Source organism: Cynara cardunculus (genome assembly GCF_001531365.2).
Source record: "Cynara cardunculus var. scolymus isolate 2C chromosome LG 8, CcrdV1, whole genome shotgun sequence".
In the NCBI taxonomy this organism is placed as follows: domain Eukaryota; kingdom Viridiplantae; phylum Streptophyta; class Magnoliopsida; order Asterales; family Asteraceae; genus Cynara; species Cynara cardunculus.
In genome coordinates this window covers 25,213,906-25,227,357 of record NC_037535.1, presented here as the reverse complement: position 1 = coordinate 25,227,357, position 13,452 = coordinate 25,213,906, and the positions used below count along the sequence as shown (strand labels likewise).

Genomic DNA, 13,452 nt, shown 5'->3' with positions numbered 1-13,452 from the left:
ATCCGTACCTTAACCGAATTTGACAATTAATGCACAATCAAACGAAAATTCACGATCAAGTTTGATTTATCCGCGTGCCTAAAGAATGCATAACCGGTTACTATTTACATGCTATAATATACTTAAACATACTAAACAGTAAAACAAATCTAACGGTCGTTAACCTAAGCTTAATCATATATTTGTACTCCTTTCGACATTTAACCGAACAATTTGTGTACGGTTAAACATTTACCCACAATCTAATCATATTGAAACTACAATATACTATTTTCATTTCTAAATCAATATAACCAGTTCTAGTATTCTAAACATCAAATATATCATAAATATGACAATATCAATCCGTAAATTTAGATATAAACACAGTTTATAAACCGATCTAAACAATCCTAAAATAAACACCTTAATGAAATTAAATGAAACTTATACCTTTAAGAAGAGTTCGGAGAGTGGATTCCGAATATATAATTGTTGCCTCGATCCTCTTACTAACTTGACGTAAAATCGAGAGAGAAAACGAAAGAGAAATGTAGAGAGAGAGAATGAGAGAGTTGGGAGAGAGGCGGTTCATATATATATATATATTTTAATTTTTTTTTTTTTAAACCCACCGCCTCATATATATATATATATATATATATATATATATATAATATAATATATATATATATATAGTTTAACTATTTGACGGTTTTTACCCTTCAAGTTAAATTCCAACTTTACGTCAATATAGGTATAAACACATTTTTGACGTAAAACTAGTCTAGGGTACAAATTGATTAAGCATAGGGTACAAATATATCATGCATAATTCTACCAAAATTCTCTTAACTCAATTTGTACGAGTTAACGAAAACACGGATATTATAAGTAAAGTGTTTCTTCATTTTATTCTTGGCTTTGGATATGTGATTAATGCTCACTGCCTTATCCTTATTCTTTACTTCTGATTCTTCTTGAACACAAATAGTAATGAGTTCATTTAAAGTCCACTTCTCATTTTGTGTATTGTACAGACTCCTTAAGTGACTGTACTGTTCTGGTAATGAATTCAGAAGGAGATGAACTAGGAATGAATCATCAATGGAGACTTTCATCTCCTTAAGTTTACAAGCAGTATTAATTCCTTGCAGAATGTACTCTCTTATTAACACATCAAAATTGTACTAGAATCTAATTAACACATCAAAATTGAACCACAGACTTGCGATCAATTTAATTATGTCGACATACCTTGTAAGATTGAAGAACTCTGATTTAGATCACTGCCTTGTCCATCACCCATGCTTTTCTTAGATACTTCTATATCCTTACCATTTGATGGCAATAGGTAACTCACAGGTTCGTATTTGTGTTCTTAGGAGAGATAGATGAAATTGATGCAGAAGGATTGTATCTATAACAGTGTTTTAGCGGTTCTTACCATCAGAGAACCACACTAACTGTCACTCAATTAATTGCCATACATGCATCATCATTTGGCACCAAAACAGGTAATTCATGTAGACTAATACCTTATATTTATACGTATGCATATACAAATAGATGGTCTACATGTATAAATATATTTAGATGGTCTACATGTAGACTAATACCTTATATTTAGACCATATATTTGTATATGCATACGTATAAATATAAGGTATTAGTCTACATGCATTACCTGTTTTTGCGCCAAATGATGATACATGTATGGCAGTTAATTGAGTGACAGTTAGTGTGGTTCTCTGATGGTAAGAACCGCCAAAACACTGTTATAAATACAATCCTTCTGCATCAATTTCATCTATCTCTCCTAAGAACACAAATATGAACCTGTGAGTTACCTATTGCCATCAAATGGTAAGGATATAGAAGTGTATCTTAGAAAAGCATGGGTGATGGACAAGGCAGTGATCTAAATCAGAGTTTTTCAATCTTACAAGGTATGTCGACATAATTAAATTGATCGCAAGTCTGTGGTTCAATTTTGATGTGTTAATTAGATTCTAGTACAAGTTAATACTTACAAAGTAACATACTTTAACTTGAATCATATTTTGGGTAACGTACTCTCAAAAATCTCATTTTGGTATCTAAGATGTAAATGTTTAAACATTTAAGCATCCGGATAACCGGTTACCATACTGATGTGGCGAGTGATGGAATGAAATTGGGTTGAATAGCAAATAATAGTGAGTTGGAGACCACATCACTCACTACATTAGCATGGTAACCGGTTAATGCTTCAATCAGTTACTCGAGTACTTAAAGTTTTAAACTTTACATCTTATGTGATTTCATAGAAGTTTTGATTGTTTCCTAATATAAAGTATTGATCATAATTAATGAACCTTATTCATCATTTTCATAAATATCTCAATTTATTGAGTTACATTAGTTATACAAATATAATGAATTGCATTTGAAACGAACTCTCTTCTTATATATATATATACACGCAAATAAATTAAAAAACTTCCAAAAGAAATAATTTTCTTATAGAAAATATAAATTGAAAATAATAAAAAGAAAATATAGTAAATAGTAAAAATTTAATAGTTCCAGAAGAAGGACCACCGTAAGTCAATGGAATCCCCAAATAAACGGTTGAGATTTATAGTAGCAGAAGTGGGCCCATCCTACGGTCTCCTCCCGCGTTTCATGAAATTGAACTCGCACTGAATCCCCACGTCCTCTTCGTTCCCTTTTTACCCCATTTGGAAATCAAAAACTCACCCGCAGCCATCTCTTTCAATAATTTCTTCCCCACCATCTTCCATCAGAGATTTTCTGCATCCATTCTGCCACATATTCTGCTCAAAATCGATTGATATCTTTTCAATTATTATCATTGATCTTACTCAGTACCTCACAGAGATTCAGTCGCCGGATTTCCCCTCGTTAATGTCAGGTACATATGCATTAATTACTCCATACCAGCAAATTCTAAGATCTTATGAAGATATTTAGGGTTATTAACTTACTATTATGTATTTAGAGATCATATTAAGTTGCAATTTTACTTGATCGTTGTTGCTTGTTGCTCTCGATACGAACATTAGGTTATGGAGGATGATTTTCCAGATTTAAGTTACAATCTGATACTGCTATTTAAGTGTTATTGTGCATTTAGAGATCAAATTAAGTTGCAATTTTACTTGATCATTGCTGCTTGTTGCTCTCGATCCGAACACTATTAGTTTCTGGAGGATTGATTTTCGACTTTTGAATTGCAATCTGATACTGATGTTTGAGTGTTTAATCGATGATTTTGGGGTAATTAGAGTTGGATAAGAAAGGGGAGTGTCGTTTGGTGTTGTTTGTTTCAGGGAGTGGGTAGAAGTGTAGAAGTGAAATGAGTGTTATTTGAAATCTAGAAGGTTGGTGTATGACCAAATGAGTGTTACCCTCTTGATATGACAATTGCTTCCTGCCAGACATTTTTGCAGTTTGGACCAAATTTATTTGGATTTTTGCTTTCCTATTTCATTAAATTGAAACTTGTTTAAGAAGTGTTTGGTTAACAATTAAGTATGGTGAATTCTATTTGCATCGTTTTTAGTCAATTTATGTATTTAGAATGTTAAAAGTAGGCATTCTTGTTGACGTGTATGAAAAGAAATTTATAGGTAAAAATATATTTAACAATATATAGAGGTGCATTTAACCGGCCTCTTAACCATTTATAATCTTATAAAGTTATGAATGCTTAGAACATCTTCAAAAGGGTGAAAAATATCATAAATTTGGTTTTTATATATTTTTTGATTTTTTTTCTTCATATTATTGATATTGAAATGATACATGAGACCCACAAAATGATGGATTTTATGCTAGTTTTTAAACATCTCCAATAAAAAATTGGAGGTCCTTACAAGAACTATCATTGAAGAAAGTTCATACTTCACATCTTTGGGGTTCTTGTACAAAAACATTGTTCTTACCTTGAACTTTATGTGAAATAGACATTTTAGTAGTTTTTTTATATATACTTTGTCATTTTAATAGCTTTTATTTAATTATTGATGTTGAACAAATAATTAGGGACCCACAGAAAGAGTTCTTATAAGAACTATCATTTTTGAGTTTTCGTAGATTTTTCATTTAATGAGTTGGAAATGATGTGACAAGAAATGGTACAAAAACTGGACTCTTATAGAGCATCTCCAATGGAATAAGAATCCGTTTTTTGTACTTTTGCTTGCCACAATACTATTTCTAGTTCACCGAATTAAAACCTATATAAACTTTAGTTCTTATAAAAATCTATTTTGTGGGTCTCATTTCTTTTTTCAACATAAATAATAATTATAAAGCCAATAAATGAAATTTTTTATACAAAATCTCAAAAGAGGTGAGGTTTTTATAAGAACGCTGTTTAATGGTGATTCTTATAAGAACCTACAAATTTTGCTTATAAAAACTAATAACGGAGTTGCTCTTAAATTGCTAAGTCAACAATGATGTGATAAAAAAATGCAAAATATAAGTTCCTTTAAATTCTAAAAATAATCAACGATACTAAAGATAAACTAAAAAGTGTTTCTTTTTTCTTTCTAGCCATAGAATATGTAATCAATGGCTTGTTTGACTGAAATTTTGCGATTGTGTTTATGAGGTAGAGTGTGTACGCTTAATCTTTACAAAGCAATGATTGTACTTTTTATATTCATACCTTTCTATTGATGCTGGTCAGAATTATGTGCAGTGATAAACCTTCAATAGCTTCTGAGATTTTCCTTCTTTTGAATTATTTTCGTGTTAAAGGCTCCTGTTCTTCAATGCACACTAATCCATTAAACTTATAAAACTGTAATTTTTACACACACACATATATATATATATATATATATATATATTGAGGAAGGATCGTTTGAGAATATGAGTTAAAGTGACAAGTGTAAGAAGGAAATTGGATGATCAATTATTCTTAATCTTAAACCAACCAATTAATTGCATTTTAGAAGGGAATAGATTCAGTGTATCTCATTAGTGTTGATCTTTATGGTGAGGAACCCAACCATATATATATATATATATAAAGAGAGAGAGAGAGAGAGGTATTTCAAATACAAACCATAGAATGGTTATAAACCATAGAAACCAATCGATTAAGATGTTTATAGAAATGATAAAAGTTTATTTATCATGACTTAAGTATAAATGAAAGATGATTAAAGTTCTTTTATTTATGATTAACTTTTTATATTAAGATATATCTATAAAATTAAATATTCATTAGACTAAATATAAAACTAAATATTTGTTAGATTAAATAGATGAATGATATTAGAATGATATTGGTGTGTATGGTTTGTAAGTTGAAGGTATATTTGGTTTTGAAAATTAAAAGTAGATGTAAGAAGCATCTTCTCCAAAATTAAGACAAACGAGGTTGTGTCACTTTCTCCAAGTTTTACTATTATTTCTTTCGGTTTATCTTTTTGTCTTGTAATGCATTTCTTCACGAGGTTATGTCAGTAGGAATACATAGAAATTAAAATAGAAATTCAAAAAATGCCTTCCATTATCTCTCATAGCATTATTTGATGCCTTTCTGTTTCCCCTTCTATCTCCCTCAACACCAGCACAAGAACAGACTCTTTATACCCTCTTTCATCACTTTTTTCTAGATCTCTTTTATTACTTGTAATAAAGATTTATAAATAATACATTTGGCTTTTCTCTTTCATTACCTCCACCTGGTGAAATTTGAACCCTTTTGGCCTCTCTGTTTCTCTCTCTAGATTTTGTAGTTTTTGAGTTGAGAAGGAGAGAGTGAAAATGGGAAAAGCTGCAAGATGGTTTAGAGGGTTGTTGGGTATGAAGAAAGACAAAGAAAATGCGGATAATATGAGTCCTCGTGATAGAAAAGAGAAGAAAAGATGGAGCTTTGGAAAACCCATGAAGGAATCTCCGGCGGCAGCGGTGGCCGCTAATAGTAATTCATCGTTAACAACTGATCCCACTTGGTTGAGATCTTACATGTCTGCATCAGAGAAAGAACAAAACAAACATGCAATTGCTGTTGCTGCTGCCACCGCAGCCGCAGCAGACGCCGCGGTGGCCGCTGCACAGGCTGCGGTGGCCGTCGTGAGGCTCACAAGCCATGGTAGAGGAACTCTATTTGGTGGTGGTAGAGAAAGATGGGCTGCAGTCAAGATTCAAACGGTCTTCAGAGCTCATTTGGTATGTTGCTTTCCGTCTTTAATTGCTCCTTTTCTTGCCGTTAGACAACATCATGGGAGCCTTTAAATAAGGTTAACCAAAGATTCACATGTGAATACTGTAAAACTCCATTTTCATATGCACATGTGAATATAAATGAATAATTTACATGTCGGTTCATATACGTATCTTTAAAGTGTACTTTTTTGGATTTTCTCAATGTTTCGTATATAAACCTTCGTTTAACCTTCCGTTCTTACCAGAAAATTCATGTGAATATTGTAAAATCTATTTTAAGTTTTATATGTGAATTTATATGAATAATTTACAATGTCCATTCACATATGCATCTTTAAGTATGTTTGTTCGGATTTTTACAATGATTGATATACGAACATTCCTAACCATCTGCTCTTATCTTCTCACAATATTTAATCTTCTTGTTTAAACCAAACATCATAGGAACATTTTGAAACAATTTTAACTTGGATTTTGAGTGCAAATGAGGTTTGAATGCATGATTGCATGTTAACCTTTCAATCTGTATTGTAGTGTTTGGATTTATGCACCATAGACATTTTATGTTCCTTTGGTTTCCTATTTGGTAGTCCTTGTAGACTGTGAAGATAAGTACATTTCTTTTGTATATTACTTCATTAATGATTACTTCTCTGTCTTTATTTCTCTCCATTATTTGTGGGAATAATATAATTCCAAACCCTTTACTATTACTGGTTCTTGTAACTGTGATTGACACTGTCACACCTCTGTTTAATTTTTCAAAAATTTTCAAAATTTTGAATCTTTTTTAGCAAATTTCCAGACTCATAGATGGTGTTCAACATTTCTTGTGCTTTGTGGTCCTTATTAGCTCTCTTTGTTGTATACTTCTAGATTGGATGGATTCTTAATATTTAAATCATCTTTTAAGTTTGAAATTTGCCTTTACCTAGGTATCATTTTGTTGACTTTGTGCATCTCCTAATCTTTCTTCCCCCAACATCATGCATTTTCTTTTCTGGGTAAAGGCAAACTATGTTACATCTTATCCTTTTGAGATCCTAATTCTGTATGGGATATACTGGTTACGTTTGGTTGATTTGTATTTTTAGGAAAAAAAATGTTATGACTTATAAAAACTACTGTTAGAGAGGGTTATTATAAGTCACCCATATGTACAAGAACCTTAATCTTGCCTTGAGTTTTGTGTGACTTAACATTTTAGTAGTTTTTTATTTATTTATTTTTTGATTTTTTATATCTATGTTATTGATTTGGAAATAATACATTAGATCCAGAAAAGGAGCATCTCCAACAGCTATGTTAAACTAGAGATTTTGAAGATTTATAGTATATTTTTGCTCTATGAAATGGCATTTTAGTAGTTTTTTTTATATGTTTTTTGTTTTTTACATCCATATTAATGATATGGAAATAATACATGGGACCCACAAAAGAAGGTTCTTATTAATTGTGAAGTTTTATGCTAGTTCTTAATTTATTGAATTCGCAATAATATGTCTTATAATGTTTCTTCCTCCAACATAATGCATTTTCTAATTTTCTACTTTTATTTTTGTTGAGTTTGTTTAATGGAGGATGGTTAATTTGTGTTTTTTAGGCAAGAAAGGCTCTAAGAGCTCTAAGAGGACTAGTGAAATTACAGGCTCTTGTTAGAGGGTTTCTTGTTAGGAAAAGAGCAGCAGCCACTCTATACAGTATGCAAGCTCTCCTTAGAGCTCAGACCGCAGTTCGGTCCCAAAGGGCTCGTCGGTCCTTCAGAAATCATCACCGGATTCAACCTGAAACCTGTCGCCGCAAATCCACTGTAAGCCTGAAATCATATGCTTTCTAATTCTACCTTTAATATTGTCATTTAGTTGATTAGAAAGTGAGATAATTACACATTTTTTAAAACTATGCCTTTTTTTTATCGGATTCAACATGAAACCCATCACTGGAAACCCCATCGTAAGCCTGAAATTATATGCTTTCTGATTCTACCCTTGATAACGAGATGAAGAAATTCATTACTCTCTCTATGATCAAGGGTAAAATTGTCATTTAATTAATTAAAAACGTGTAATAATTACACAATTCTGTAACTATGGTCTTTTTTTCATCGGGTTCAACCTGAAACCCATCGCTGTAAGCCTGAATTACATGCTTTTCGATTCTATCCTTAATAATGAGATGAAGAAATTCATTATTTCGATTCTATCCTTAATAATGAGACGAAGAAATTCATTACTCTCTCTATTATCGAGGGTAAAATTGTCATTTAGTTAATTAAAAATTGTGGTCATTATACATTTCTAAAATTGTGTCCGTCTTTTTTCATTGTTCGACATTTATTTCAGGAGAGGTTTGATCACGAGACAAGAAGTGAATTCCATAGCAAGAGACTCTCGACTTCATACGAATCCACAACAAATTCATACGACGAGAGCCCAAAAATAGTCGAAATCGACACGTACCGGCCACACGCAAGATCCAGACGTATTCACACATGTACGACCGATTCTAGTGAGGAATCACATTACTACCACAATACGTCATCTCCCTTGCCAAACCGCATCCCGGTTCCCGAATCCCGCTACTTTCAGGATTCCGAATGGGGATATATCGGTGATAACGAATACAAAGTCTCAAACACGACTCAAAGCACCCCTCGTTTCGGTCACTCAGGCCGGTCAACCGTGGCTCCGGCCACACCGACGAAAAGCGTATGTGGGGACGGGTGTTATTCGAACCATCCAAGTTACATGGGGAACACGAAATCGTTCTCGGCAAAAAAACGATCGCAAAGCGCTCCGAAGCAACGGCCAGAAAGCGGGGTTAAGACGAGGTTATCTTTGATTGAAATAATGGCATCAAGAAGCAGTTTAAGTGGCGTGAGGATGCAAAGGTCTTGTTCTAAAGCTCAAGAAGCTATAAACTTATGAAGAATGGTTTTGTTGTTCCCTTTGTGTTTGATAAGGAATTTAAGGGTATTTATTTCTGTTAGTATATCATCTCCAAATCAACTGTACTTTATTTTCAAGGCCAAATTTAGGGATATTTGTGTACAAATCCTTCTTTCTGTGCAACTTTGGTTCTATACTGGACAGGACGTAACAAGACAGGGATCTCTGTCTCATGTTTGACATGACTTTTATATGGAACATAGTGGAATAGAAACGGATTTATATTTTACCAATATAATCTAAAAATAAAACTTAATTCTCTTCTAAAACATCAATATTATTTTTATTTGGTTTCTATATTTTTTATTAATTTATGTAATTATTATATATTTAATAAATTACATAAAATAATCAAAATAAACAACTCATTATGCGTAAATTGGTCGTTTTACGTGTTCTGTTCTGTCTAGTTTTATCTTACCAAACGTTAAACAGTTGTTCTATCATTTCCTGTCTGTCTGTACACCAAACACACCCTAAATAAGCCTTTTGTTGATTTAACATTTTGGTTTTCTTTTGCATTGTGTTAATTGAACACTTTTCTTAATGATGGGTTTTCAGGTCAGTTTACGATTTTAGGCACACTAGTTAATTTCCTAGGTGATCATGAACGGTCTAGAGTCAATCCAAGCAAATCTTTATGGGTGAAAATATACTTTTCACCCAAGTCTACAAATGACATCTCCGTAAGTGGGTGAAAACCGGAGGAAAAAAAATCCACTTTTCACCCAAGTCTGCAACTGGTAGGTGAAAAATAATATTTTTTTTGTTCTTTAACTCACCTGCAAGTTTAGAATGTGCCATTTACAGAGTCAGTGGTATTTTAGAAGATTCCAGAAAAAAAAATAACTAAGAGATAAATTTGATACATGAAAATGGTTGTCTCTATTGCTTTCCTTGTTTGGGGGTGTTTAAGATTGCTTATTTGAAACAACTTGTGTTTTTCTAAAAAAAAGTCTTTATCAACTTATCATAAGTTAGAATGATTTAACTTTTTTAAAAACTCTTTTATTACCGGTTTGACACCGATGAAAATTGTTAATCCAAACATTTAAAAATGCTTATTACCGGTACCGTACTAAAATAAGTCAATAAACAATCGCCAACACCCCTTTAAAGTGCTATTTTTTTTTTCAAAATTAAGTAGTCTTTGTATAAATCTTTCATATTTATATTAAATTATTTATAAAAATAGAAATATTTTATTTAGTTTAAAATAGATGTAGGTTTCTAAAAGTGGAAAGGGGGTAAATATTGAATGGGAGGAGTAAATCCTTAGTGATTGGATGTGATTGATGTTAGCTTTGGGATCTCCTTGAAACTTACACCTAAACCCTCCTAATTACTATATTTAGAAAGAAAAAACTAGAATTTTAGTAAAACCTAATTATCATTATAAATAGATTTATTTGTATTATAATAATTCAAAAGGAAATCCATTAAAATAGCCGATCTTTTCAACAAAATTCATTTTCAGCTATTTTTTCAATTGAATTCTTATTTTAGTCAGAGTTTATATAGATGTCTTGCGCATCTGCGTAAACTCGATTTCCATATTTTCTTTTGCGTAAAGAATTTGCATAATATGCGTAAATATTTTTGTTATTTTTTAAATCTGTAAAATAGGTTTTTACGCAAACGTGTGATGCATTTGCGTAAATTCTAGTTAAAATTAGAACTCGGTGCAAAAAGTGGTTGAAAATTGAACGTGGTTGGAGACATGCGACGCCATAAGGACATGCATCGGTACACAAAATGTAAGGCAAAGTCGCAGCTTGCGGCATCACAAGAAAAAACAACTTACGGTTTCTTGAAGAATTTAGCCTTTAAAGTACAGTATAAATTACAATTAGTACGCTACTTATTTAAAGAAATCAGATAAGTTTCTTAGTTAAAGAAAAAGTAAATACGTTGGTGATTTTAGTTCAACTGTCAATTAGACTTGAGCCTTTCGGAAATTCTTTAACAGGCGGTTAGTTTGAGTCCTATAAAGCCACTAGACCCTAGAGATTATTCAAGTAACTGCAAGCTGATCCAAACCCCAAAGATTATTCAAGCTGATCTGAACCCCAAAAAAATTTCAAGGAAATGCAAGCTGATCCAAACCCCAGAGATTATTCAAGCTGATCCAAACCTTATAGATTATTCAAGTAAATGCAAGCTGATCCGAACCCCAGTGATTATTCAAGCTGATCCGAACCCCATAGATTATTCTAGTAAATGTAAGCTGATCTAAACCCCATAGATTATTCAAGTAAATGCAAGCTGATCCAAACTCCATAGATTATTCAGGTAAAAACAAGTTGATCTGAACCACAAAGATTATTCAAGTAAATATAAATTGATCCGGATATCAATGATAAGGTTAAAATTGGAAATAATATATTAATTAAAAGGGGAATGGTATACATGAATCCGTACGATGAGGTTACCAAAGCAGGGGTATTTCAGGCATTTGAGCCATGTTAATTGCATCATTATTCCTTTTCTCACATCATCTCTGTATGTTTCGTGCAGTGTGTAGCAGTAATAGATAAGGAAATGTTTATATTTCCGCAACTACCCCTGTCTCTTGCTCCAATTGTTAATTTATTTCTAGCGTAAATTACATATTTGGTCCTTGTAGTTTGTCAAAAATAATACTTTTGATCCCTATAGTTTTCAAATAGGTGATCATCGTAGTTTATAAAAAAGTATGGATTTGATCCATCTCTCTAACGTCCGTTAAAAAATTTCGTTAAAAAAAAGACATTTTCATTATTTTATTGATTTTTTTTGTTTTTACTCAATCAAGAACCGCATGGACCAAGATCATAAATTGATTTTGATTGGGTAAAAGACAAAAAATAAATAAATAAGTTGATGACACGCCTCTTATTTAACGGAAACTTTTAACAACGGTTAGAGAGAGACCAAATTTGAACATTTTTACAAATTACGATAACCATCTTGTAATTTCAAAACTGTAAAGACGAAAATATTATTTTCTACAAACCTTAAGGACCAAATTTTATTTATTTTTTAACTAGATTCATATTTTAGGTAACATACTTTTAAAACTTTCATTTTGGTATCTAAAATATAAATTTTTAAATATTCAAGTACTTGAGTAACAGGTTGAAGCATTAATCAATTATCATGCTGATGTATGAGTGATGTGGTATTCAACTCAGTATTTTACTAACGTGATCAGTGACATAATTTTTTTAATCTAAAATTGGTGTTCAACCAGTTGTCCGGGTATTTAAATGTTTAAAATTTTACATCTTAGCTACCAAAATAAAAATTTTAAAAATACGTTACCCAAAATATAAATCAAGTTAAACTACGTTACTTTTTCATACAATTTACTCTTAAAAAACTTATTTCATATTTCATATTTAAACAAATATATATCATATTTTTAAAGAAATAAATAAAATAAATGCATCATACCCAAGAAAACATGTAAGAGTACGATGATTGGTTGAAGTGACGTTGGATTACGTCAGCAATACTACAAATAAAGGTGTGCAGATACATATTAAATACACGATTAGACCACAAATCAAGGGTTTAATTAACAAAACCCCATGCAACCCTATCACTATTTATTCTAATCTATTTCGTAACTTTGAATTTTGAAAAAGGAATTTGAATTTGTCTCCTAATATTCAAACAACAATTTAATATTTAGAGAATTTTATTAATAAATAATTAAAATTTAAATACGAATAAATTACGGGTTTTGTTCACGTGGTTTAGAAATTTCGATTTTCGTTCATGTGGGTTTGGTTTTTTTTTATTAACCTGAATATCCAACATCGATCACCTACTTTGTAGATAGTCTGGAGTCACTGCATTTGAACATCCGTGGCGGCGTAGCCACAAGAGGATTTTTATTCCTCTCATGATTTGAGTTTGAGACCTTCTGATATTTTTAACCTTTGGAGTCAAGTTCAAACGAATCATGCACCACACTTGTAGACTAATTCCTACCTTTTAAGTAAAGAGGACCAAAAAAAAGTAAAGGATTGTAGAATACATGAAATGAAATAATAATGAATTGTGATTTATAAGGACGAAAATAACAATAAGTTACAAACCATAGGGACGATAACTGAAATTTCTAAACCGTAAGGTTGAAGATTGCAAATTTTTAACAAATCACATGAACGAAAAATTATTTTTTTATACATAAAGTACTGTTTATTGATACATATTATTTGAAATTCAAGATTATAATAAATTTGTGTATAAATACAACTTATTAAAGCTTTATGTTTTTGAATTTATATAACTAGTTATAGAAAAACATAATTAAATACGGAATAAACATCTCATTTTAAATATA

At 31.4% G+C, this 13,452-nt stretch overlaps 1 protein-coding gene across 1 annotated transcript; it reads left to right on the top strand.

Annotated features, from left to right (window-relative positions):
- The first annotated feature begins 5,608 nt into the window (after positions 1 to 5,608).
- LOC112517405 (protein IQ-DOMAIN 14-like) lies at positions 5,609 to 9,202 on the top strand. Its single transcript, XM_025124829.1, has 3 exons — positions 5,609 to 6,174; positions 7,775 to 7,981; positions 8,514 to 9,202. The coding sequence occupies exons 1-3, from the start codon at positions 5,770 to 5,772 to the stop codon at positions 9,096 to 9,098; spliced, it is 1,197 nt and encodes a 398-aa protein (XP_024980597.1). The 5' UTR covers positions 5,609 to 5,769; the 3' UTR covers positions 9,099 to 9,202.
- The last annotated feature ends 4,250 nt before the right edge of the window (positions 9,203 to 13,452 follow it).